At 57.3% G+C, this 24,292-nt stretch overlaps 1 protein-coding gene across 1 annotated transcript; it reads left to right on the top strand.

The window, feature by feature from the left end:
- The first annotated feature begins 1,877 nt into the window (after positions 1-1,877).
- On the top strand, positions 1,878-23,144 carry MCM5 (minichromosome maintenance complex component 5). Its single transcript, XM_080811629.1, has 17 exons — positions 1,878-1,962; positions 2,176-2,350; positions 4,166-4,292; positions 4,373-4,501; positions 7,389-7,561; positions 9,464-9,619; positions 11,286-11,452; positions 11,796-11,967; positions 12,899-13,010; positions 14,352-14,495; positions 14,858-14,923; positions 15,151-15,327; positions 15,970-16,082; positions 17,241-17,369; positions 18,346-18,488; positions 20,384-20,511; positions 21,454-23,144. Exons 2-17 carry the CDS (start codon positions 2,184-2,186, stop codon positions 21,553-21,555), a joined length of 2,205 nt encoding a protein of 734 aa, XP_080667755.1. The 5' UTR covers positions 1,878-1,962; positions 2,176-2,183; the 3' UTR covers positions 21,556-23,144.
- The last annotated feature ends 1,148 nt before the right edge of the window (positions 23,145-24,292 follow it).

Below are 24,292 nucleotides of genomic sequence, written 5' to 3'. Positions count from 1 at the left end.
TTCCCCCTCCCTCCAAGTCATGAAATCCACTGAAATATTAATAGTGCAGCTTCCCAATTCCGGCAAGTGAAAACCCCTCCCTGAAGGTGTGGTTGGGAAAGCAGAAGACCGGGCATCTTAGCACCACTAATATCCAAGGACTGGGAGTCAGGAGAGTGTTGTGCCCAGTCCTGGCTTTGTCACCAGGTCTGGAACCTCGGACAAGTGACTCGTCCCTTTTTGTTCACTGGCAAGACGGAAGTAATACAGCTACCTCCCCCAGCTGGTGGAGGGCCCGGGGGTGTCTAAATGCCAGTGTGTGGATGGTGGCATCAGAATCACCGGGGGATCCCCGGGGACCCACCCTGAGACTTTCTGAGTCTGAAGACCTGGGGCAGGACTCCGGAATCCCGTCGGTGAAAAGTTCCCTGAGAGATTCCAAAGCACAACCAGGCCCAGGAGCCACAGTTGATGAGACCAGGTTTGCCAAGAGCAGGCATGCAGATGGCTGTAGCTCTTCCCACCCTAGGCCTGCTTTCCAGCTTTCCGTGAAAGGGACGCCCTCGTTCTTTCTCTGTAGTGATAAGGAAAGGAGGGAGGGGAGAGACAGAGAAACAAACCACCTTGATTGTACTAATAGGAAAATGGCGAAATAGTCTGTTTTCTATTCCCACTACGGAGAATCTATAGCTGTTAGATAGGATGAGCTGGGCGCCTGGCTCTGCCCCAGACACACGCAACTCTTTTTTTTTTTTAGATTTTATTTATTTATTTGACAGAGAGACAGATCACAAGTAGGCAGAGAGGCAGGCAGAGAGAGAGAGGGAAGCAGGCTCCCTGCTGAGCAGATTGCCAGATGTGGGACTGGATCCCAGGACCCTGGGATCATGACCTGAGCCGAAGGCAGAGGCTTTAACCCACTGAGCCACCCAGGCGCCCCAGACACATGCAACTCTTAATTTCCGGATCCTCAGTTCCAATCCCAAGTTGGGTGTAGAGAGTACTAAAAAAATAATTAAAAAAATAATACAACGAGTTAAATATGTTCTGTCCTCAGGGGAACCTCCATAAGGTATTACTGAGAAAATTAAGTGTCAGATTCTTTTTTTTTTTCTTTTAATTAAAAATACACGTATTTTACATACTCCCCGTGAATATGTTTCCGCGACTGTGGCAAAGAGAATAAAAAGTTATTTCCAGTTGTTCCTCCTGGAGGGTGGGAGTGGAAAAGGGAACAGATTACGCGGCCCTCGTTGCTGCTGGAGAACGCCAAGTTTTGCCCAATCTTCCCGTTTTTCCAGCCAGGTTGGGTATCTGGTCGTGAATTTTCGCAAATTTTAAGCACTGTCAAGTAATGAGAAGTCTTCAACCACGAAAAAAGGTATCACTTTTTGGGTCTAAGGAAACATCCTGGAGTCCCAAGGATGGGCCAGTTTCGGGCCCGTGGGGACTTATTTCTGACGCATCCCCAGCGATCGGAGGGTGTGTGACGGAAAGGGCTCGGCGCAGGGGGCAGGGGGCTTCCGCCGGGAGCGACGGCTTCTGAACCCCCGGGTCTCCCAGGGCCCGGCTCTGCAGGCGGTCATTTTCTCGGAATACTTGTAAAAAGGCTCGAGGACAAGGCATCGCAAGCGCTCGCCGCCCAGGAGGGAAAGCCACCGCTCCGCCATCTTTGCGTCCGCCCCGCGCGGAGCCACCACTCCCTCCCGGGTCAGAAGTTTCGCGCCAAATTGTCCGGCCTGCAAAATGGAGCCCGGAAGGAGGACAGGGACGTGACGTCATGCGCCCCGCAGCCAATCCACTCCGGCGGCCGGCCTGGAAGGCGGTGCTCGCGGGCGCAGAGCGGTCCAATCGCTGGCTGCGGGACCCCGGCGAGCCAATCGGGGCGCCGCGGCTGCGGCGCCCGAACGCAGCGTCTGGTTTTTCCCGCGAAACTTGGCGTCAGAGAGTGGAGGTTCTTCTATACCGGGTCCCGGGAGTTCGGTAAGTGGGAGGTGAGACCGGCGGGTCTGCGAGGGGGTGGTGGGCTGGGAGTGTGCTGGCGTCCGCACTTGAGGGCGCGGCAGGGTGGGCAGGGTCTGTTCTGGCAGGGGCGGGGGCCCCGAGCCCCGCGTTCGGAGCCGAGCCTCCGGGCACCTGAGCCCAGGCCGCGCGCCGCCGTCCCCCGCCTGCTTCAGCTGTTTGTGCCCGCGCCAGGCGCAGTCATGTCGGGCTTCGACGACCCCGGCATCTTCTACAGCGACAGCTTCGGGGGGGACACCGCGGCCGACGAGGGGCAGGCCCGCAAGTCGCAGCTGCAGAGGCGCTTCAAGGAGTTCCTGCGGCAGTACCGAGTGGGCACCGACCGCACCGGCTTCACCTTCAAATACAGGTGCGGGCTGGGGCGGGCCGGAGGGAAGGTGGGCGTGCAGACCCGCCGGCGTGGAGCACACGGACCCAGTGCGAACACGCGTCTGCACTCAGAGCCTTCTGCTGTCCTAGAGCAGGGGTGGGGCCACGGGCCCAGAGAGGTGATGGGGCCTGTCCCAGGTGGGAGGATCCGGGTCCCAGCCGCACCCGTGTGACATTTGGGTTTTGTCCAGTTTATACCTGAAGTTAATTTTTGAGTGAGCATCTGTTGGGTGGGCACCTTACAACCATCTGGAACTTCTTGGGGGCCTTTGGTTCTTTATCCAGGACTGGCTGTTGACTTCCTGTTGTTTTCCTGTGGCCTGCGTTTATGATGCCCCCTAGACTCAAGTTCTCTGTGTGTGCAAAACATGAAGGTGGTCGTCCGGATTTTTTTTTTTTTAATTTTATTTATTTGACAGACAGAGATCACAAGTAGGCAGAGAGGAGGAAGCAGGCTCCCTGCTGAGCAGAGAGCCCGATGCAGGGCCCGATCCCAGGACCCTGGGACCATGACCCGAGCCGAAAGCAGAGGCTTTAACCCACTGAGCCACCCAGGTGCCCCAGTCGTCCGTATTTATTTCACTTAGGCATTCATTCCAATCTTGCCGCTTCTGCTGATCAGCCCCTGTCCACCAGGCACTGTTCAGGTGCCGGCTACCCGCCGAACCTGCTCTTAGTCGTTGTCTAACCTGTGGCATCACACCAAATCTTGGTAGGCCCAGCCTTTATCCCTAGCACCTTAAAATGCAGAGAAGGTGAATTTGTGGGTCTCGGCTTGGGCGTGGCCAGTGATTAGCTGATTGACTTCCAAGTAACGGACTCTCTGTGTCATCAGTAAATGGATGCCAGTGGTTCTGCCTCCCATTTATTCATGTGCCCGCTGACATTGACCATGTGTGTGCCAGGCATTGTGTTAGGCATTGAGATAGGAAGATGAAAAGACTCCCTGCTGCTTGTTCTTCAGAAGCTCATAGGTCAGTGAAGCTCTTAAGTCAGTGGGGGCAAGGCATAGAGGTCAAGAGAGAAGTTACAAGGTGACAGTTGCCTCAAAGGAGGAATGAAAAGGGGAGTGAGGGAGGCTTCCAGAGGAGCCCGGGATGACCCTCAGCTGAGGAAAGAGTTTCGGTTGTGGAGGGCATTGCCGATAGGAGCAGTTGTGTGTGTGGGCGGAGAGGAATGGGTGGGCTGTTATAGTAGGGTGCTTTCCGGTTCAGGGTGGCCGTTTCTCGTGGCTCTGGGCCATAAGGTCGAAAGGGATAAGGTCTGAGATGAGGCTGTGGAGAGGGCTCTGCATAGCATAGGTCCGGGGTCCCTAAGTGTGTTTGGGGACTGTAGTCCCATGGGATGCTCTGTAAACAGAGTCCCATCTGGTGGTTGATAAGACAGACACGGTGGCTGCTATCTGTGGCCTCCCAAGTTTGAGCTTTGTTAGTCTCTGAGAGAAGGTAAAAAAGCTCCAAAGGGTCCTGCAGGGAAAGAACCAAGTCTCCCAAACCGACTTGTGCACGCAGCCCTGCCTTTAGTGTGGAGATCTCTCTCAGCATCTCGTGGACTGTTTCCGTTGGGCTGTTTTTGGAGGACACCCCTCTGGGCGGTAGGGAGCCTCTGCAGGGTTACATCATAGAGCCGCGTGGACCTCCATGGGTGTTTGGGAAGAGGAAAGAGGAGCAAGGGGGGGAGCGCGGTTGGCGATGGTGTGGGCGGATGTGGGGTGCAGGTGTCAACACTGAGGTCAGCCAGTGTTGATTTCCTCTGCTCTGCACCCCACCCCCATCCTGTCACCTGCCCTTGCCAGGGATGAGCTCAAGCGCCATTACAATCTGGGGGAGTATTGGGTCGAAGTGGAGATGGAGGACCTGGCCAGCTTCGACGAGGACCTGGCCGACTACTTGTACAAGCAGCCGGCCGAGCACTTGCAGCTGGTGAGTAGGACCCCATCCCTGAGTCCCCCAGGGCTGGTCCCGCTCTGGTCACCAACAGTTGTCACCTTCCTCTTCTCCAGCTAGAGGAAGCTGCCAAGGAGGTGGCTGATGAGGTGACCCGGCCCCGGCCCGCAGGCGAGGAGGTGCTCCAGGACATTCAGGTCATGCTCAAGTCGGATGCTAGCCCGTCCAGCATTCGTAGTCTCAAGGTGGGTTCACTTAGAGACTGGTTGGAGGGTGACAGTGGCTGCTGCATGGTGTTTCGGAGCTTCGGACACAGGCAGACCAGAGTGCGAGCTGTGTGACCCTGAGCAGCTCGCTCGACCTCTCTGAGCCCGTTTCTTCCTTGGTATAATTAACCCATTGAACAAGCGAGCTCCTTTTGTGGGCAAGGTGTTGAGTTGGGCCATGGAGAAACAATGTTGAACTAAACACCAAGTTCTTGTTCTTGTGAACTTTATATCGCCCCAGAAGGTGTATGTGGGGGGGACCTTGAGTAAACCAGTGAATATCACCCATGATGGTTGTAGATGATCAGAAGTGCAGTGGAAGAAATCGGGGGGGTGGGTAGCCCTCTGGGAAAGACGGAGAAGGCTTTCTTGGTGGAGAACCACCTGAGGGGGCTGACGGTGCGAAGAGCGTTCCAGGGAGGCCGAGTATAGTCCATGCAAAGCCTGAGTGGTGAGTTGGGCATGGTACATTCAAGGCCATGTTGAAGGACAGCCAATGCGGCTGAAGAGTGATAGGAAGCAGGAGGGGTTGGCAAAGCCAGTCTGTCATCCAGGTGTTTGTTTTCTTAAAGATTTTATTTATTTATTCAAGAGCGAGTGCAAGGGAGCATGAGCATGGGAGGAACAAGGGAGGGAGACAAGCACACTAGACTCCCCACTCAGCACGGAGCTCGAAATGGGGCTTGATCATGACCTGAGCCTGAGCTGGAACCAAGTCATTCGTCCGACCAGCTGAGCCACCCAGGGGTACCCTGGGTGTTTGTTTGTTTTAATTGACGAATACTAAAGGCTGCTTCGTTCCAGGAGCGGGGCTAGACCCTCACTATAACAAATGGGACTTGGGCTTTTCACGGAGCTTATGGTGGGAGAACCAGGTAAGGGAGGTTGAGATGGCTTCAGGAGCTGTGTATAGTCATGAAGAAAAGAGAACGAGGTACACATGACAGTGGCCGAGGGAGATGGGTGGTGGTGGAAATAGGCCTCCGATGAAGTGATGTTGGAGTGAGTCTGAGAGATGCATCGTCAGCTGCATGACAGCCCAAGGGAAGAGCATTCCAGGCTCAGGGAGAAAGCAGGTGCAAAGGCACTGAGGTGGGGATAGTGGCATGCTTCATGGAATAAGATGAAGCCAGTGTGGCTGGACCCCGGTGAGCATGAGGGTTGGGGGAAGGAAGGGGGAAGGAGGGAAGAGGCCAGAGGGCCAGGGCCTTTTCAACCATGAGAAGGAACTTGGATTCTGTAGGAGTCACAGTAGGAAAGCAGCAGATGTTTAAGCAGAATGGGCCGATGCCATTTGCAAACAGTCCTTCTGGCTCTCCTGTGGAGAACTAATAAAATCGCAGGAGAGCGGTGAGCAGGAAGTGACGATGGTCAGGACACTAGTGGTGGTCATAGGGCTGTTGTTGGAATCTAGGGAAGTAATGCGAGTGCCGGTGCTTGGCGCACTCTGCAGTGGGGCCCGGGTGTCACCCATTTAGCTAATGGCGCCTCCTCATCATGCATTGCACCCAGAGGGCCATACTCTGGTCTTTGCTTATGTCCCCACATCCTACAGCTCTTTTGGAGCCCCTGTCAAGCTACCTTTGGCTCGCACGATGGCAGTCTGTTCCAGAAGCGGGCTGGTGGGCTCTGGAGCTTGTTAGCTTTCTCTCTTCCCAGCACCAGGGAGGGGCTCTGTGACGATGTTTGGAATCCAGCTCAGTGTCACGCATTTGCCTCTCTGTGGACGTGGCATTGAACCTGTTTTGTGGGGGCAGCTGTTTGATTAGGGAGCCAAGCCTCAGCTCCCCCCAGGGACACGCTTCCTACCCTCAGACTCATTGGAGGACACAGTGAACGGCTTGTTTGAGCTGATGGCTTCCCTGTGATTGGGGAAGAGCCCTCTCTAGAAGGATCATTTGTCAGGATGGCTTGGAGGGGCTGAGGCAACCGCTGTCCTTTCCAGCTTGTGATTCTGGTGCCAGGACACCTGCAGCTTTGTAGCTTGCGCTCTAAAAAGACAACAAAAAAACATGCTCCATGGTGGCTCCAGCATTCAGTGTCCCCAGGTCATGGCGGCAGGCCTGCCTGCCCTCACGTACTGCAGAGGGGGCCAACTTTCTTCCTTCTCTGCCCCTCATGTCCCAGGCTGTGGAGGGGGTGCCAGCATGAACCCATGGCCTGCCTGTCCTAGAGGAGCCACTGGGAACGGGAAGAAAGTGAGGAAAGGAACTTATTAATTTTTTTGTCTTATGGAAAATTACACTTGGAAATAGAATAGTGTAATGATTCTTACATATTTTTACCTGGGTTTAGTCGTTAACATTTTGCCTTATTTGCTATTTCTCTTTCTTCCTTCCTTCTTCCCTCCCTTTCTTTCTCTCTCTCTTTTTTTTTTGGCTAAAACACTGTATTTTAATTTTTTTAAAAGATTTTACTTATTTTTGAGAGAACGAGCAAGCACACGCCCATGAAAGGGGGAAGGGGCAGAGGGAGGGGGAGAAGCAGACTCTCCCTAGTGATTGCGGAGCCTGACATGGGGCTCGATCCCAGGACTCCCAAGATCATGACCTGAGCTGAAGTCAGATGCTTAACTGACTGAACTTCCCTGGGGCCCTTGCTAAATTTTACGGAAATTACAGAAGTGCCACTTTATCTCTAAATACTTTAGCATACGTTAGAAGAGATTTTCTAGAAATGTGTTTCTTTTTCTTTAATTAAGTAGGCTTCATGCCCACTGTGGGGCTTAAACTCAAGACCCTGAGATCAAGAGTCACATATTCTCCTACTGAGCTGACTGGGTGCCCCAGAAAAAGAGATTTTTACCATAATCCCCACTGTCCCTGTCTCCCTTGAACCAACCACGCTGTCGGTGGCTCTGTTGCAGTCGGACATGATGTCGCACCTGGTGAAGATTCCTGGTATCGTCATCTCGGCGTCCGGGGTCCGCGCCAAGGCCACCCGCATCTCCATCCAGTGCCGGAGCTGCCGCAACACGCTCAGCAACATTGCCTTGCGCCCCGGCCTGGAGGGCTACGCCCTGCCTAGGAAGTGCAACACGTGAGTGGGCCTTGCTGGGCCCCGCGCCTGGTCAGGGGGGTTGGGGTGGCTGGTGGGGGTGAGATGGGCAGGGGGAGGGCCGGCCTGCAGCTCAGGGCCTGCCTCATGGGAGTGGCGCTGCCCCGAATGCAGGGGCTCGGGGTTGGTGTCCTCTGCGGGCGAGTTCCGTGCGTGCCCACCAGGCTGCCCAGGCCCCCTTTGTGGGGGAACCCAGGGTTGGGAGGGAAAAGCAGTGCAGGGGAATGAGTCTGCTGGAGTCTTCTAAGGCACACTGGCTTGCTGGGGCAGCGGGCCTGGGAACAGGGCGCGCTCACGCATGGGTAATTGCCACCGACCGTGTGTACACTGCAGAGGCAGAGAGCAGATGGCCTCCGCCCCTACAGCCCAGGGTTTGCTCTCCGGCCCTTTGCAGGAAGCGATCTTCACCTTGACCTGAAGGGCCCGCCCCTTCTCTCTGGCTGCTCCTTGGCCTCTGCTGGTCCCCCTCAGCTTTCTGACCTAAATGTGGCAGTGCCCCAGGGCTTAGCCATACTGCTTTTTTTCTCTACTCGCTCCCTGTGTGGTCTTGGACTTAAAATACAGTCCACTTGCAGAGGACACTCACATGTGTGTCTCCCCTGAACTCTCCAGGGTCAGATCCGGCTGCTGGCCAGATGCCCCTCTGTAGGTGGCAGGCACCCCGCACAGACCTGACCTCCATCCCACGCCCAGATCTGCCCTTCCGCCGCCCCTCTCCTGCACCCCAGATGGAAGCACCAATTTTTCAGGTGCTCAGGCCCAAGTCCTTGATCTCTAGAGTGTTCCCTCCTATTTCTGTCTAGACAGCGGAAAAGTCATTTTGGCTCTGCTCCTGTAGAGAATCACATTCTTTCTCACCACCTGGCATGGCTGCCTTGTTTCATGCTCTTCTGTCTCACCTGGAGCCGTGATCTCCCAAGCCCACCCTCATCCCCCAGTCCGTTCTCCACATCACAGCTGGTGACACTTTGCCCTGCAGGTGACCTAATCATTTCCATGTCACCCAAAGTCAGATACTGTCCGGGCCTGCATGGCCCTCCACGGTCCTCCTCCCTCTCTTTAGGCCCAGCCTCCCTCTGTTCCTGGGATTGTTGAGCACACTGCTGGCACAGGGCCTTTGAATGTGCTATTTCCTCTGCCCCGAATGTGCTGTTTCCTCCTTCTGACCTCTGCAGTCCTTGTTCTCAGCTCCATCAGCTTTCTCTTATGTCACCTTCCAGAAGTTCATCCCAGGTTCTCCATCTTACACTCGGTACCCACATACCCGGTCACTCTTCCCCACCTACCCGACAGCGTGGGGCACTGCTATCATTCTGTCATGCAGCCATTTACCAGCTGGCTTTTTCAGTCTCCCTTGACAAGAACATGAGCTCTGTAAGAGCAGGGACTTTGATTCCCTGCTGTGTCCCCGGCCCATAGAACAGTGTCTGGCACATAGTGGGTGCTTTGCTGAAATGCTGCTATAGTAATTGAACCATGACTTGCTAACATGGAGGTAAAAAGAGGCTTGGACCCTGAGAATGGTCTCTAGGTGCCCAGACCCTCACCAAGAGATCCTGGGATTTGAGTGGGGATTTCGTAAGGTCGTTGGTGATTCAGCCTCTCTACCTGTGGGGAGACTGAGACCCTCGTGGGGGTTGAGAGTGTGACTTGGCTGCGTCCCGTAAGTTAAGGGAGGAGCCTGGGCTGGAGCAGACCTCCCCATTCCTGATCTGGTTCGTGGTCCCCCACAGAGTTGCACTCCTTTTAAGGGCCTTGTCCAGCTTATCGCGGAGAGCCTCAACTTGCTCCTGGCCAGATCTTGTCCCCAGCTCCTGGGATGGGCTCCCTGGGCTTTGGGTTCTCCGGAGAGCTCTGGTGACCCTTTCTTTTCTCTCTGTACAGGGAGCAGGCCGGGCGCCCCAAGTGTCCACTGGACCCGTATTTTATCATGCCTGACAAGTGCAAGTGTGTGGATTTCCAGACCCTGAAGCTGCAGGAGCTGCCCGATGCCGTGCCTCACGGCGAGATGCCCAGACACATGCAGCTCTACTGCGACAGGTGAAGCAGGGGGTGCGGGGCGGGGCAGGGTGGGAGGTGGGGGTGGAGCTGGGTGTCTGTGGGGGCCAGTGGCCCTGGCTGAGGCACGGTGGGAGGAGAGGATGGCTTGTTGTGGAACACTTGTTCACTGGAACACACCAGTGCTTCCCATATGTTTCTGCTCCCTCGGTGGTCCTGGAATCTGCAAGGGCACGTAGCCCCTGCTCTGCAGTTCTGCAGTTCCAGAACCCCCTGGCGCCCCCGCCCCACCCACGCCTTCTGATGACATTCTTCCTTGGATTTTGTGGAGTGGTTGGGAAGGAGGAGAGGTGCCCAGCTAGAGTCCGGTCCCCTTGCAGCCACCTGGGAGGAAGGCTTGCAGATGTGACCATAGTTCTGCACCAGGATGTGCATGCCGATGTTCTGTGCTGCATGTTTTTCCGAGGACTGAATCCCTAGGTTTTGTTAACTTTGTCAGTGACGGTGGAAACTTGTAGGGATCTGACTGGAGCAAGTTAACGTGAGCTGGCGAAGGCTTGCTTTCCTTAGCAGTAAAATGGGCTTCATGACCGTCTTTAATCTCTAGATAGGTTGCTGGAGATGGTAATTGGAAAATGCACGTGTTTCATACAGGTCCTTAATAGGAATTAAGTGTTTGGCATTTGTTAGGTTATTCTGCAAGTAGTCTAACCCAGGCTTAAGAGCGGGACATATGGGAAGGGGCATCTGGGAGGCTCAGTTAAGTGACCAACTCCTGATTTCAGCTCAGGTCATGACCTCAGGGTTGTGAGATCAAGCCCCCTGTCGGGCTCCACACTGGGCGTGGAGCCTGCTTAAGGTGTACTCTCTTCTCCTCTCTTTCTAAAAAATAGAAGAGGAAAAAAAAAGTGCATGGGCAGGGGTGCCTTAGAATCCTCTTGGGGCAGTGAGTGCGACAGTGATGCTCCTTTGTGGGGTGTGACTCTGGCATGTAAAGCACGTTTGGGTCTGTTTCCTCCCATGATCCCATGAGACTTGAGCAGGTCTGATCATGTTATCACTGCCCCGCTACTTCTCCAATCTCAGAGAGGTGCGGTGACTTCTTTGAGGTCACACATCTTCTAAGTGGCAGAGTGCAGACATGTGCATGCCCCTGTGTCCCCTCTGTGCCACACTGGTTTTCACTGGAGCAACTTGGAGACTCCTTGTTTCATTGTCTTAGTTTTGCAAAGAGAATGTGGATGTCCAGAGGCAGGATGTGCCCAAGCTCGTGGAGCCCTGAAGAGGCAGAAGTGGGGGGAGGACCTTGCAGAGAGGCTGGAGGGCCTAAGGAGGACAAGGACACCCTTGGATACGCCTTGGACACCCCTTCCCCTGAGGTGGCTAATAAGAGCCCCGTGGCGAGTCTGGCAGCAGATGGGAATGGGGCTTCTGAAGGCTGGGGTGAGCTAGCACTGAGCCTCCCTAGGGCCCTAGCCGGCAAAACAAAAGAGCGCTTGCGGGCAGGGAAGGGTCAGGCCAACTCCACGAACAAGGGTGCTCAGCACCATCCTGCAGGCAGCTGAGCGATGCGCACTTGGAGCGGGGAGCCCCGAGGGATGGAGAGATCTGGAGTATCAGTGCTAAGGTGGAGCGTGAGGGTGACGGTGGGTGAGAGGGTCCCCAACAGGCTCTCATCTTTGTTTCTCTCTCCTCCCTGTCTCCTCAGGTACCTGTGTGACAAGGTCGTCCCTGGGAACAGGGTCACCATCATGGGTATCTACTCCATCAAGAAGTTTGGCCTGACCTCCAACAGGGGCCGTGACAGGGTGGGTGTGGGCATCCGGAGCGCCTACGTCCGTGTCTTGGGCATCCAGGTGGACACAGATGGCTCAGGTGAGTTTGGGCTTTGGGGCTCTGGCTGTGCTGTGTCCTGGGCTGAGTCCCTTCCGTCTCTCTCCAAGGTTATGGTCAGGCCTCCTGGTCTCCCTGTCTCCCCCTCCCTTCCCAGTGGTCCCCGAGCGCCTCTACGATCTGGCCCTCTAGCTCCTCACACCCCTCTTTCCCTCACTCACTGGACCACGAGCACAGGCCCAGTCCTGGCAGGGAGACCTGGGCTCTGTCTCCCCAGGCTTATGCCATCTGGGCTCTGAGGCCCTGCCCTGTGGGGGCCCCTGACTGGCTGGCCAGGGTCTGCCTCATACAGCACTCATGCACCCTCCTTCTCTGGCCCACCCAGGCCGCAGCTTTGCCGGGGCTGTGACCCCCCAGGAAGAGGAGGAGTTCCGGCGCCTGGCCGCCCTCCCAAATGTCTATGAAGTCATCTCCAAGAGCATCGCTCCATCCATCTTCGGGGGCACAGACATGAAGAAGGCCATTGCCTGCCTGCTGTTTGGGGGTTCCCGAAAGAGGTAGGGGCTCAGTCCCGCCAGATCTGGGGAGGGGAGAGTGACTTGGCCATGGGGGGTCATTCAAGTCCTGACGGTCAGGACTTGAATGTTCTCATTTTCCCGGGATCCTCAGCCTTGCCTGGTACTCCCAGGCCCCTTCCCCGGCTCCCAGGCTCTCTGTCACCTAATGGCTAATCCGTGCTCTCCTACCCAGAGGGATCCCCTTAAGCAAAGTAGGGGTAGGCTGGGCAGGGGAAGGAGGGGGGCCCACAGGTGCAGTGGGGAGAGCTCTGAGCTTGGAGACCGGAGACCAGAGATTAAATCTCTTGCCACTTTTTCCTGTGTGGCCTTGGACGAGAGACACCACCTCTCTAGACCCAAGTTTCCATGGAACAGGGCAGATGAGAACCTAGCCCTTGCAGGGCAGCACGTGTGCTCTTGAAACTAGGAAGCAGTAAAGCTAGGGAAGATAACGTTACCAGCAGTTACCGCTTACTGGGGGCCTCTTGCAAGCGCTTTCATGTGTCCGACACCCAGCCAGTTCTCACAGTCACCCTCAGAGGAAGCTCCGATCAAGCCCGCTTTGGAGGTGAGGCAGTGGAGGCATGGAGGGCGAAAGGGACTTCCCAAGAGGCCCCATCAGTGGGGCCAGGATCCTGCCTGCCTGGTGCCTGTCGCACGTGCTGGGGGCCCCCCCCTTTCCTTTCCAGCCGCCAGGGCGTTTTGATCAGACCCTTACCTTGTGTGGCCGGGCCCTGAGTGCCCTACCCTTGTCCATCCCTGGCCTGGAGGCATTGTTAACCACCGGTGAGGCTGTGAATGAGGGTCCCAGCCCAGAGCCCCTGCCTGCCCGAGGCTTACAGGCTCTTGATGCAGGTTGTGGGGCCGACTGTCAGCCTGCCCCGTGCCCAGCCTGAGTCCCAGCCTGGCCCACCTGCCTGTCCTCCCCCAGGCTCCCCGACGGACTCACCCGCCGAGGAGACATTAACCTGCTGATGCTAGGGGACCCGGGGACGGCCAAGTCCCAGCTGCTGAAGTTCGTGGAGAAGTGCTCTCCCATTGGGGTGAGTGCCTGGGACACGCCGCTCTGCTCAGCTGCTCCTTAGGAAGACAGGCTGCAGCTCGGGCTACCTGGTCCCTGGGCCGTCCTGGGTGGACCGGCTCACCAAGGCCTCTTCCTCATTCCTCTTGCCTGTGGGTCCGGACGGCACAGAGAGGAGGAAGGGGACCAGCGGGTGTGGGGCAGTTTGGGGCAGCGGGTGGACTGTGGCCTCAGAGGCAGCGTGGGCTTTGAGTCTCGGCCTGGCCAGTGGCTAGCTTGCGGACCTTGAGCACGTTGCCCCGTCCTCTCCCTGAGACTCCGTTCATCCACCTGCTACATCGTGATGTTGGTCATCACGCGAAGATCAGGGGCCAGGCACTGCTTGCAGCCCACTGCGTAGATTTACTGACCTAATGCTGCGCTCGCTGTGCAGTGGGTGCTGTATCCCTTTTTAATAAAGGAGGAAACTGGGGTACATACAAGCTCAGTCTTGCCCAGGGTCCCACAGCGACTACGTGCAAGCACAGGGATTTGACCCCAAGTGTGTGGTAGGTGGGGTCCTCTGTGCAGCGATCCGTGGGTCTGGGGGCTCAGAGTGGGGTGAAGATGACCTGGCAGGAGGGGGCTGTGTGGGGGAATATGGTCTGGGGGTCAGACGTGCCCGGCGTTGTGCCGCAGTCACGTGCTAGAGACACATGGGCGCTACTCTGTGGGCCGCGGGGTGGTTTCCGGTTTCCCGGCAGCCCTGGTGAAAAACTAAAGGGAGCAAATGAAATTAATTTTAATATTTTATCTAAAGTGTTACTGTCTTAGTCTGTAGCTTAATATAGAAAACACTACAGCGTACTTTATGTTCTCTTTCGTTAAGCACTGACCTTGGACGCGTGTGTATTTTGCACTCAAAGCCCACCTCACGCTGGCCTTGCCGCGGTGGCGGCTGGTGGCACGTGGCTCTGTACAGAGACGACAGGGGACTAGGGAGGGGCAAGCTTCCTCTTGGAATCAAGAGTCCACAGCCCAGCCCTCAGGCCCCCCAGGAGTGTGGCATGCCTCTGCCCGGGGCCGCAGTCTGCTCCTCTGTGAGCTGGGCCCGTGAGTGTTGCTTCACAAGGCCGTGATGGGGCTCAGGTGACCGTGGACGTGGACGCCCCCTACCCCCCTGCGCCGGGGAGAGCCTCCAGGCCAGGCTGGTGCCCCGGGCCGCATTCCCACCCAAAGGGAGGAGCATGGGTTCTATTCTCGGCTCCACAGCCAGCTTGGATGTGTGACCTTGGGGGAGCCACATCAGTTTGGCCTCTTGACTCGCTGGGATTAGGGCAAGGAGCTGGAGCTGGGTCGTGTCCTGACGTTCCCCCTGCCCCAGGTGTACACCTCTGGGAAAGGCAGCAGTGCGGCCGGCCTAACAGCCTCAGTGATGAGGGACCCCTCGTCGCGGAACTTCATCATGGAAGGCGGAGCCATGGTCTTGGCCGACGGTGGGGTTGTCTGTATTGACGAGTTTGACAAGGTGGGTCTGACGGTGAGGTGGGGGCCGAAAGGTGGGTGGCTCCTTGGGGTTGTGGGGCTGGAGGCCTGGCCTCCTGGGCTGGGACTGCAGAAACCACCTCTGATTTGGAGACTGGTATTCGGTCCTAGGCCTATCACCAGAGAGAAGTAGTTGAGCCTCTGAGCGTCAGTTTCCCGATCTGGAGAGGGGAGAGGAGAGCCAAGCCCACATGGCTCGTTGTCACCAGGGCGAGAGGCTGCCTGGTTCTTGCCGTGGGCCAGATGTAGAGTCGGGACTCAGGGCTGGTCGCTGCTCTAGTTTTCCTGCTGCCCCGCTCCCCCACCCCCTCACCTGGGCCTCACAGACGTCTCTGCCCCACACAGATGCGGGAAGACGACCGAGTGGCGATCCACGAGGCCATGGAGCAACAGACCATCTCTATAGCCAAGGTGTGTGGCTGCTGTCCCACCTGGCCCAGCCACGCCGGAGGGTGCTACCCGCAGCTGCGATCAGGCTCCAGCCTCCGGCTGCCCTGAGCACCCCAGGCTGGGGCTCGTTTTTCTGTTTGCCCTGGTGTCTGCTGGCTGCAGCCGCCGGCCTGCGTGCGTGTACGCGTGGGAGAGATGTATGCCCGGGTTCTCATCTCTCTTGTCTGCTCCCCACCCCCGCCTCTCAGGCTGGGATCACCACCACCCTCAACTCTCGCTGCTCCGTCCTGGCTGCCGCCAACTCGGTGTTCGGTCGCTGGGATGAGACAAAGGGGGAGGACAACATCGACTTTATGCCCACCATCTTGTCCCGCTTTGACATGATCTTCATTGTCAAGGACGAGCACAACGAGGAGAGGGATGTGGTACGTCTGGAGCCAGCTGGGGCCGCGGGAGCCAGGCCCGCAGCTCTGGGGGAGGGCAAACCAGGGGCTTGGCCTAAAGTTCTGCCTGGCAAGACTCTAGCCTGTTAGTGGGCAGCCAGGGGTGGGGGTGCAGTGTCTGCGGCTTGCGCGGAACACTGGTCTAGGGGTCTGGAGTCCTGCCTCCTGCCTGGGCTGTGCAGTCGGGGAAATTATTCTCTCCCTGGGCTCAGCCCATTGTATGTGACACAAGGGAGTTGGCCTTTGCAAGGATTAGAACCCCAGCTCCGGTAGGGATGTCTCTGGAAGGAACGGAACGGCTTGTGTAATGGGCAGGCCTAGAGGTGCGAGGCCCACCCAGATCCAGGGGCCAGTGTCACCAGAGCTCTCTTTCTGCCCCTCTGCTCTGCCTCCCTTGCTGGAGGCTTGTTCTCAGGCGGCCTCTGTCTTCACGGGGGCAAATAAGGCCTTGGCAGCTGTGGGATTTTGTGAATCAGTTCGCTGCTCACAAGGAAAGTGGGGGCCTCCTCCTTTCCAGGAGTTCTGGCCCTACCAGCTCCTCCCTCCCTGCCCATGCAACTTCTGTGTGGGGACCAGGCTCGGGAGGGCCTGTGGGCTGACCCAGTGTCACCTTGGCTCCACCAGATGCTGGCCAAACACGTCATCACTCTGCATGTGAGTGCACTGACCCAGACCCAGGCCGTGGAGGGTGAGGTTGACCTGGCCAAGCTGAAGAAGTTCATTGCCTACTGTCGAGCGTGAGTCCTGGACTTTGGCCCTGCGGGATTGGGGTGGCCCGGCTCTCCTGGGGGAGAGAACCCTGAAGCCCAGGCCTGCTTCTCACACAGGGGACCTGAGATAAGGCACTTCTTAGGGTTTTAGCTCTGCTCCCTTCTGACCTTGCATAGGTCACTCTGTGGTTCTTGGCCTCAGTTTCCCCATGGCTAAAACTGGGATGTAGGAGCTAGAAGGTCTTGCAGACCCCCAGGACTGTCCCGTGCAGGGAGGCAGTGCAGTGTGGACGTTGTGGACGTGGGCTCTGGGTAACGTCCGCTCCCACCGTGTGACCTAGGGCGAGGCAGGGGACCTCTGAGCCTTGCATTCCTGGACTGGCACAGGTCTAGGTTTTCGTGAGGATTGCACAGAGGTTGAGAGCTCGGCAGAGCCCTGCCCCAAGGAACATTCATGAAATGGTGGCTGCGACTTCTGGTCCGGCTTCTCTCTCAGATTGTAACGGTGATTGTGCATGTAGTCCCCGTTCTGTGCTAGGCGTTCCTCTGAGCGTTTCCTGTGTAAATGAGCTTTCGCCCTGTCCCAAAGCCTTGGAGGTGCTGTAGTTACCCGTTCTGCAGGTGGGCCTGAGGCAGAAAAGTGGGAAAAGAAAGGTTAAGTGACTCGTCCAGGGTCCTAAGTGGGCAGTAGCAGAGCCAGGATTTGAACCCAGGGACCCGGCTCCAGAGGCTGGGCTGTTAACTATGGTGCTGAGAACCTGTAAGTGCCCTCAGTTGGCTCTTGTTGGAGGTCAAACCTGAGGGCAGGGGACTCTTCGAGGGCCCCTCCAGTGGGAAGTGAGGCACTGGAGTCAGGTGGGTCCTGAACTCACCCCTCCTTGGGAGTGCTGAGCGGTGCAGCACGCAGCAGTCCTGGGTGCTCCTCTCGGTTCTGAGGTCCTTATGGCCCTGTCATCAGGGGCTTGGCCCCAGGTGTGTCTTGCCCCACCTTGATGCCAGGTCCTGGGTGACCTTGGGGAGTCGCTCCCTCTTTCTGGCCTCGGTCTTCCCATCCTCAGGATGAGGGTGGGATTAGGTGATCTAAGCATTCCCCTGAATGAGTGACTGTCTTTGTGGTTGGGGGACATGGTGGGTGCCCCCTGAGTGCATCCTGGCCTTGTGACAGCAGCTCCCCACATCCTGCAGGAAGTGTGGCCCCCGGCTGTCGGCAGAGGCCGCAGAGAAGCTGAAGAACCGGTACATCATGATGCGGAGTGGAGCCCGTCAGCACGAGAGGGACCTCGACCGCCGTTCCAACATCCCCATCACCGTGCGGTGAGCGGGCGCGCGCGGCCCGGACCCAGCTGGGCCGGACGGGCCCCGGGTTACAAAGCAGGATGTGCCCAGCAAGCCCGGGGCCGGGGCCCCTTGCTGACTCCAGTGCAGGCGCATAAGATGGGCTGTGGGTCGGGGAGGCTTTGGGGAGTATAAACAGTGGCTTCCCTGACTACATGTGTTTCTTGGCTTGTTTTATGGCTGAGAAAACCTGAAACCCTGTTTTGTGAATTTTGTCTGGCTTCTCTCATTACAGGGAAACCTGAGGGTTAGGGGAGGTGTCCAGTCATGGGAGTTATGAGCCCTGGGTCCTAGACTCTGGCCCATTGTGTGACTGCAGGGAAATTGTTTTTCTTGTCTGGACCTCAGTTATCATAGTTCTTCACTTATTATTCTTGTGAGTTTACACAGAATATAGTGACTGGGGGCTGGCACCTACCTGGTAGGCTGCATCCTGCCTCCAGCGCTGATGAGTTAGAAGTGAATCTGGCTGTATGTGATGGAAACCCCCAAATAGAGTCGAGTAAGCAAAGGATGTTTGAGGGTAGGTGGTCCAGGACTGATGTGATGGCTTCTCAGGGTCATTGGCAACTCAGGCTTGTTCTCCTAGTCCACGGTGGCTGCTGGAACTGCAGCCCTCACTTCTGTATTCCAGGTGACAGGTGAGGAAGGAGAAGAAGGGCCTATCTTTTCAGGACATTTGCTGAAATGGCCACAAAACTTTGACCTTGGAACTTCTTGGCTACGCCTTAGTCACCTAGACACATCTAGATGTAGGAGAGGCTGGGAAGTGTCTTTTAGCTGGGCGCCATGTGCTAGAGTCAGAATTGGTTCCATTACCGAGGAGGAAGGGAAGACGGGTCATGGGGACCGCAGGCAGTCTCCCCCGTGGCCTTCCTAGCCCGGGCGGGCACCTCCCTGATGTGGCGCCGGTTGGGGCAGGGAGTGAACTGGTGCCGCCCCGTCGCTCCCGCAGGCAGCTGGAGGCCATCGTGCGCATCGCGGAGGCCCTCAGCAAGATGAAGCTGCAGCCCTTTGCCACGGAGGCCGACGTGGAGGAGGCTCTGCGGCTCTTCCAGGTGTCCACGCTGGACGCTGCCTTGTCCGGCACTCTGTCAGGTGAGCGGGCGCGGGGGCACAGGCTGAGGGGCCGGGGGGGCCGGGCAGCATCCCGGAGGCCTGGAGGGTTTGTGCTTCTGTGCGGTTGCCGAGCGTCTCTGAGCTTCCTCTTGGCGGTCAGAACCACCCACCCCCGCCGCCTCCCTTTTCTCCCCACAGCCATTTCCTCCCAGAAGAGAAGCACAGTTTCTCTTCTACACGCTTGAACACAACCGACTTGACCCCGTTAAGTATTATGGACTGTGATTTTGTCATTGTCTGAGAACAGCAGCACTCCCGCTTGTGAGCTCATAAGCACTTCGAGCGCTTCCAAAGCTCTTTCCCTCCTTTGACTTCCGGCTGCCTTCCAGAAGCCAGCAGGACACTTCGAAATGAGATGGACACCCAAAGGCCTGTTTGTGGTGCCATGTGTTTAGCTAGAATGCAGATCTCTCGACCCGCAGGCCAGTGTAGGTCAAACTGCTGTCAATCCCACTGCCTGCCTCAGGCTCAGCCTTCCAACAGATTTTTCTGGAGCACTGACTATGTTCCAGGCTCTCCTGGGATAGATTCCTCCCTTCACCCTGTGGGGTGTGGTATTTGCCAGACACCATTCTAGGTGTTGGGGTGTAAGAGGAAAGACATCTCCAAGTGTCTGCCTTGTGGGCCTCTCATTCTGAATGGGGGGAGAGACAGCAAAGGCAGATAGATCAGGTTCAGGCAGAAGTGGGGGTGGGGATTTTGGCAGGCCAGGTGTGTTGGAGGACAGGATGCCTCCCCATCAGAGGGGTGGTCGAGACAGGGGTGGTCAAGAGGCAGTGGTGTGAAATGAGGACATTAGGTTCTGTTGCGGGGGGTGTGTAGAGAACGCTCTGGGTAGAGGGAGGGCTCAGTGCCATGCCTCCAAGGAGACAGCAGGCTTGGCAGGTTCGAGGGCCAGTGTGGCTGGTACCTTGGGTGGTGGGAGGGACCTGATCACCCCCAACCTCGTGTTGGTGAAGCCAGTCTCTGCCTTGGAAGGGATTTCTGTCTCTTGAGACATTCGGTAACGGAGAGTTCTCTGGGATGCTGATGCACAGAGGTCAGGTGTGATTTGGGACAGTGGAATTTTAGTTGGGCCTTGTAGGCTGTGTAGGAGTTTGCCTTGCATACAGAACCCTTTCAACCTGAAGCCTCGAAGTCCGTCCCAGTGGCTTCGCTGACCATGCCCCGCCCTCTCTTTAGCTGAAACCCAAGGCATCTGTAAGTCTTGGTCAGCAGGAGAGACTCACCCTACAGCAGTAGTTGGAAGTCAGGAGCCTCCCACTTGTCTGGGCTCCTTGGGGCACCGTGCAGATGTGGCCTCCGGGTCAGTGCCCCCTCCCCCCCACACCGTGTCACCAGTGGCTTCAGCTCTCTGAGATCTGCTTCTTCTGGAACTTTGTCCCTGCTGCCTGGCCAGCCAGAGGGGGGTCCATGTGTTACCAGTGTTCTCACAAAGTCAGATCCTATCTCTCTGCAGAGCCCTCCACTGGCTGCTCCCCCAGAATCAAACCCAAACCCATGCTGTGGCCTAGGGGGTCGGAGCTGACCCCTGGTCCCTAGTCTGGCCGCGTCGCCAGCCCCTGGGTGGGTTTCGAATGGAGTCGGGTTTCTACCTCCATGCTTTGCGCCTGCCGTTCCCTCTGCCTGGAGCATCCCTCTGCACAGGTGTGCCTCGCGCCCTGGCTTCAGGGCTCTGCTGAACTGTCTGCTCAGGCCTGTGCAGTCCCCCACATGCTGTTCCCTTCTTCGAGGTGTTTTTTCTTTTTCTTGAAGTTTTCTTCTGAGCCATCTTTTTTGGCTCGGGGGCCTTGTCTCTCCAGGCGTCCGTCCCACCACGGGCCGACTGAGGTCCCTGGCACCCCGTTCCTACCCGTTCCTCCCTCTGTCCACAGGGGTGGAGGGCTTTACCAGCCAGGAGGACCAGGAGATGCTGAGCCGAATCGAGAAGCAACTTAAGCGCCGCTTTGCCATCGGCTCCCAGGTGTCCGAGCACAGCATCATCCAGGACTTCACCAAGCAGGTGGGCCTGCCATGGGGCCTGGGGGCTGGGCTGGGGTTGGGAGGTGGGGTGTCTCCTGCTCGCTCCTGGTGCCTGCTTCCCACCTAACTGGCAGCCGTGTCCTGCGGCTCAACACACAGGCCTGAGTTGGGGATGGGGTGGCTGTCCTTGTCCTGGACCTGTCCCTGTCATTTGTCCTCTAGGGACTGCTTCAGTCTGGGGAGGGAGCAGTTTTCTGTCCCATTCGGGGAGAGGACAGGGTGCTGTGTCCACAGCCAGGCTCCGCCAGCCCTTCCCATCGATCCCTTCCCCCACTGCCTGGCTTTTATGGGCACAGGGGCGGGGGCAGAGCCAGGAGGGTGAGCTGTCCTGCTCCTGAAGCACAGTGCTCTTGACCGCAGAGAGAGGACTGGGGCTTTCTAGATGCTACGGAGAACTTGTGGTCTCAAAAATCACAGGAACAGCCCACCAGTTTCTGGTTTTCGCTCCTCTTCACGGACGTCATCTTGCTGCAGTCTTTAGTTTCATGCAGTAGGTGGGACCTTGCCCATTCTGTAGGCCTGCAGACTGAGGCTTAGAGAAGTTCAGGGCGTCAGGAGCCTGGGTTGTGGAGTCAGGTGGACTCCGATGAAGTCCCAGCTCTGCCACTTACTTGCTGTGTGACTTTGAGCGAGTGACTTCACCTCTCTGGACTTCAGCTCCTCCCCTGTAACACGGGAGTCATCACTGTACTAGCTGCACAGGAAGGACGGGAGTTCATGTACACAGCAGTGCCTGGCGTACTGTGGGGACTGAGGACGTGTGAGCTCTTCTTAGGAGCCACGGAGACGGATGTGAAGGCCTTTTGTAGGCCAGAACGTTCTCTGGGAGCAGGGAGGGTGGGAGGGCCCAGCAGGTGAGCTGGAGGGGTGTTCGGGGGTCCCCTGGGGAGGCTCGCTCCTGCATCTGGCCTCATGTCCACAGAAATACCCGGAGCATGCCATCCACAAGGTGTTGCATCTCATGCTGCGGCGTGGCGAGATCCAGCATCGCTTGCAGCGCAAGGTCCTCTACCGCCTCAAGTGAGCCCTCGCCGCCCCGTGGACACCCCTGGGCCTCCTGCGCATCCCCTACCAGCCCGGAGCGCTGCCCCTCAACACCCCCCCGCAGCACCCCCTCCCCAGCGGCGCTGTCCTCTGTCTCCCCGCCCCGGACACGGACTGCCCCGTGCTCTGCCCCTCGGGGGTGCAGCCCCCCCTACCCGGCTGCCTTCCTGCCTCTGGGCGTCTGCTTCTGGGGCAGGGTCAGGACAGATGCTTTGGAACGTTGTGGAAATAATAAAGCTGTGGTGTGTGCGCACGCTGTGGGCTCCGCGCTGGGGAGCTTGTGGCCGCCCGCCGCCCCCGTCGTGCCGTCCCTGCAGAGTGGGTGTGGGGGCAGGACCAGCCCTGGGGCTGGCCCCAACAGGATTTCCCACCCACATAGGCTGCTCAGGCTCTTGGGCGAGGCGACTATGTTCTCTCTGGTCCGTGGGGCTGCTGTGGCCCGTTTCTCACACCTGGCAGTAGTGACGATGCCCGCGGACCAGGCCTGCGTGGAAATGCCCCAGAGAGCGGGGACGGTTGGCGGCCTCGGCTGTGCAGCGGCTGGGCGGGGTGGGGGCGGGGACGTGCATTCGCCTCCGGCTGGCTGGTTCACCCTCCGTTTCCCCTTCTGTAAAGGGACGACGCCCCTGCTTTGCAGGGCTGTGTTCAGGGTGAGTGGCAGCAGAGTGCCCTGGAAGTACGGGCCATGTGGTGAGACTCCTGTGGCGTTTGGGATTTGGGGACCTGTGTTCCCCGCCCAGGCCTTAGAGCAAAGTCGCTCAGAGTGAAGGTTCCGGGATTCTGTGGACTGGTTGGTTTGCTCTTGGTGGGCCACCCACAGCTGTGTGGCCTTGGTTCTGGCACTAGGCTTCTCTGGGCCTGAAGATATGCCTTTATTTGTTTTGCCTTTTTTTTTTTCCCCCTTGGGTCTTGTTAACATCTGTCACCACAGGTTTTTTTTTCTCTTGTGATGGCAACTTTTAAATTTCTCTTAGCAGCTTTCCAGTATTCAGTACGGTATCATGACGCATACTCACCAGAAGGGGCATTACGTCCCCACAGCTGACGTGTTCTGTAGCAAGTGTGCCCCTTTGACCCCCTTCTCCCATTTTGCCCACTCCCCACCCCCCTTCTGGCAGCCATCCATGTGTTGTCTGTGTCTGTTGAAGGGTTTTTCTTTTTCTCTCTTTTTAAAAAAATTACATATGTGAGTGAGATCATATATTTTTCTTTCTCTGACCTGTTTCATTTTTTAATTTTATTTTATTGATTCATTTGAGAGAATGAGAGCTCAGTGGGGGAGGGTCAGAGCAAGAGGAAGACCAGGCTCCCCGCTGAGCAGGGAGGCCAACATGGGGCTTGATCCCAGGATCTCGGGACCGTGACCTCACCGAAAGGCATAGGCTTAACTGACTGAGCCACCCAGGCACCCCTGTTGTGCCTAATAGGATACACCAATATGAGGGTAGAATTCATAAAATTAAAGTCAGTGAAATGAAATACTTGATATTTAAGGTGCATTTAGAAATAACAGAACCTCAAGCAAAACATGAGTATTCAAATGTATTAAAAATCCTATTCTAATAAATTATGAACAGATGAAGTATTTATAAATAACCACCACGTAAAAATGAAGCCAGCCGTGACCTCAGCGTCAGCTGTGTGATCTTCTTCCAAACGCAAGCCTGAAACCCGGATGCAGGAGGGCGGTCATTGTCATGGGAGTGTGTGCGCGGCAATTTCCAGCTGCTTCAGGCTCTTTCCGACTCCCCGGTTCCAGGAAATGGAGAGATGAGAGGCGCTAAATCAGTTTTCCTCTGATGCACTCATATGCTCAAAGCCCTTTCTTCTTTGGTAATTTGGAGAACTTTCGAGCAGCTCTTCCTGAGAGCGCTGCGAGCGCTTCCAGGCCTCTGCCCCTTTCATCTCCCGCAGGTGCACACGCGGGCGTCGGCAGTGTCGCTGCAGAGCCGGGCCTTCTGTTCCTCTGTTCGGGGGTGCTGGGGGGAGAGGAAGCTTTAACCCCCCAGCCGGGGCTTACGTCTCTGGGCGGTGGAGAGGGACCTTTGTCCCGGGAGTGTGTTCTCCTGGGGTCTCACCTGTGATGGTTCGTGCCCCGCCCGCGGAGACTGCAAAATGGTGGCTCTGTCATCCCACATTTGTCAGCTGGGTGGTACTTAACCCTCCAGCAGTTGCAGGTGTGGGTCCTGCGGTCACCTCCGTTTTACAGATGGGGAAACTGAGGCTCAGAGAGGCACGTGTCACCATGAGCGGAGGGCAGGGTCCGGATTCAAACCCGGTTGTGCTGTCAACCCCCAGGCCACTGTGCCTCTTGCATGACGCCCTCACCAGGCAGGCGCTGTGCTCGGGCTGAGCGGGCTGCTGGGTGGACGAGGGTTTGGCCTGGGAGGAGGTGTTGGGCCAGCAGGAAGACTGCCGTGGCCTAGTCCCCGTCCCCTGGGTGGCTGGCACTGTTGGCGGGCCCGGGTGGGCACTCGCTTGGCTCTCACAGGAGAGCCCCCAAGCCCACCGCACACTGCTCTGTGGACCCGGTCCTCTGGGGCAGGCGCCTTCATCTCCCTGTCTGGCTTCCCTTTTCTCATCCGTGGAAAGGGGGTGCCAGTAGTCCTCCCCAACCCCCCCCCCCAGGAAGGCTCAAGGCTTAGTGGAGGTGGCAGATGTCCCATCAGCCCCTTCAGCCCCGGGCACAGCCGCTCTAGGAAGGCCAAGCTTGTCTC

Source organism: Martes martes (genome assembly GCF_963455335.1).
Source record: "Martes martes genome assembly, chromosome: 8".
Taxonomy (NCBI): Eukaryota; Metazoa; Chordata; class Mammalia; order Carnivora; family Mustelidae; genus Martes; species Martes martes.
The sequence above is the reverse complement of the archived record's forward strand: the minus strand, read 5'-3'. Positions and strand labels throughout refer to the sequence as shown.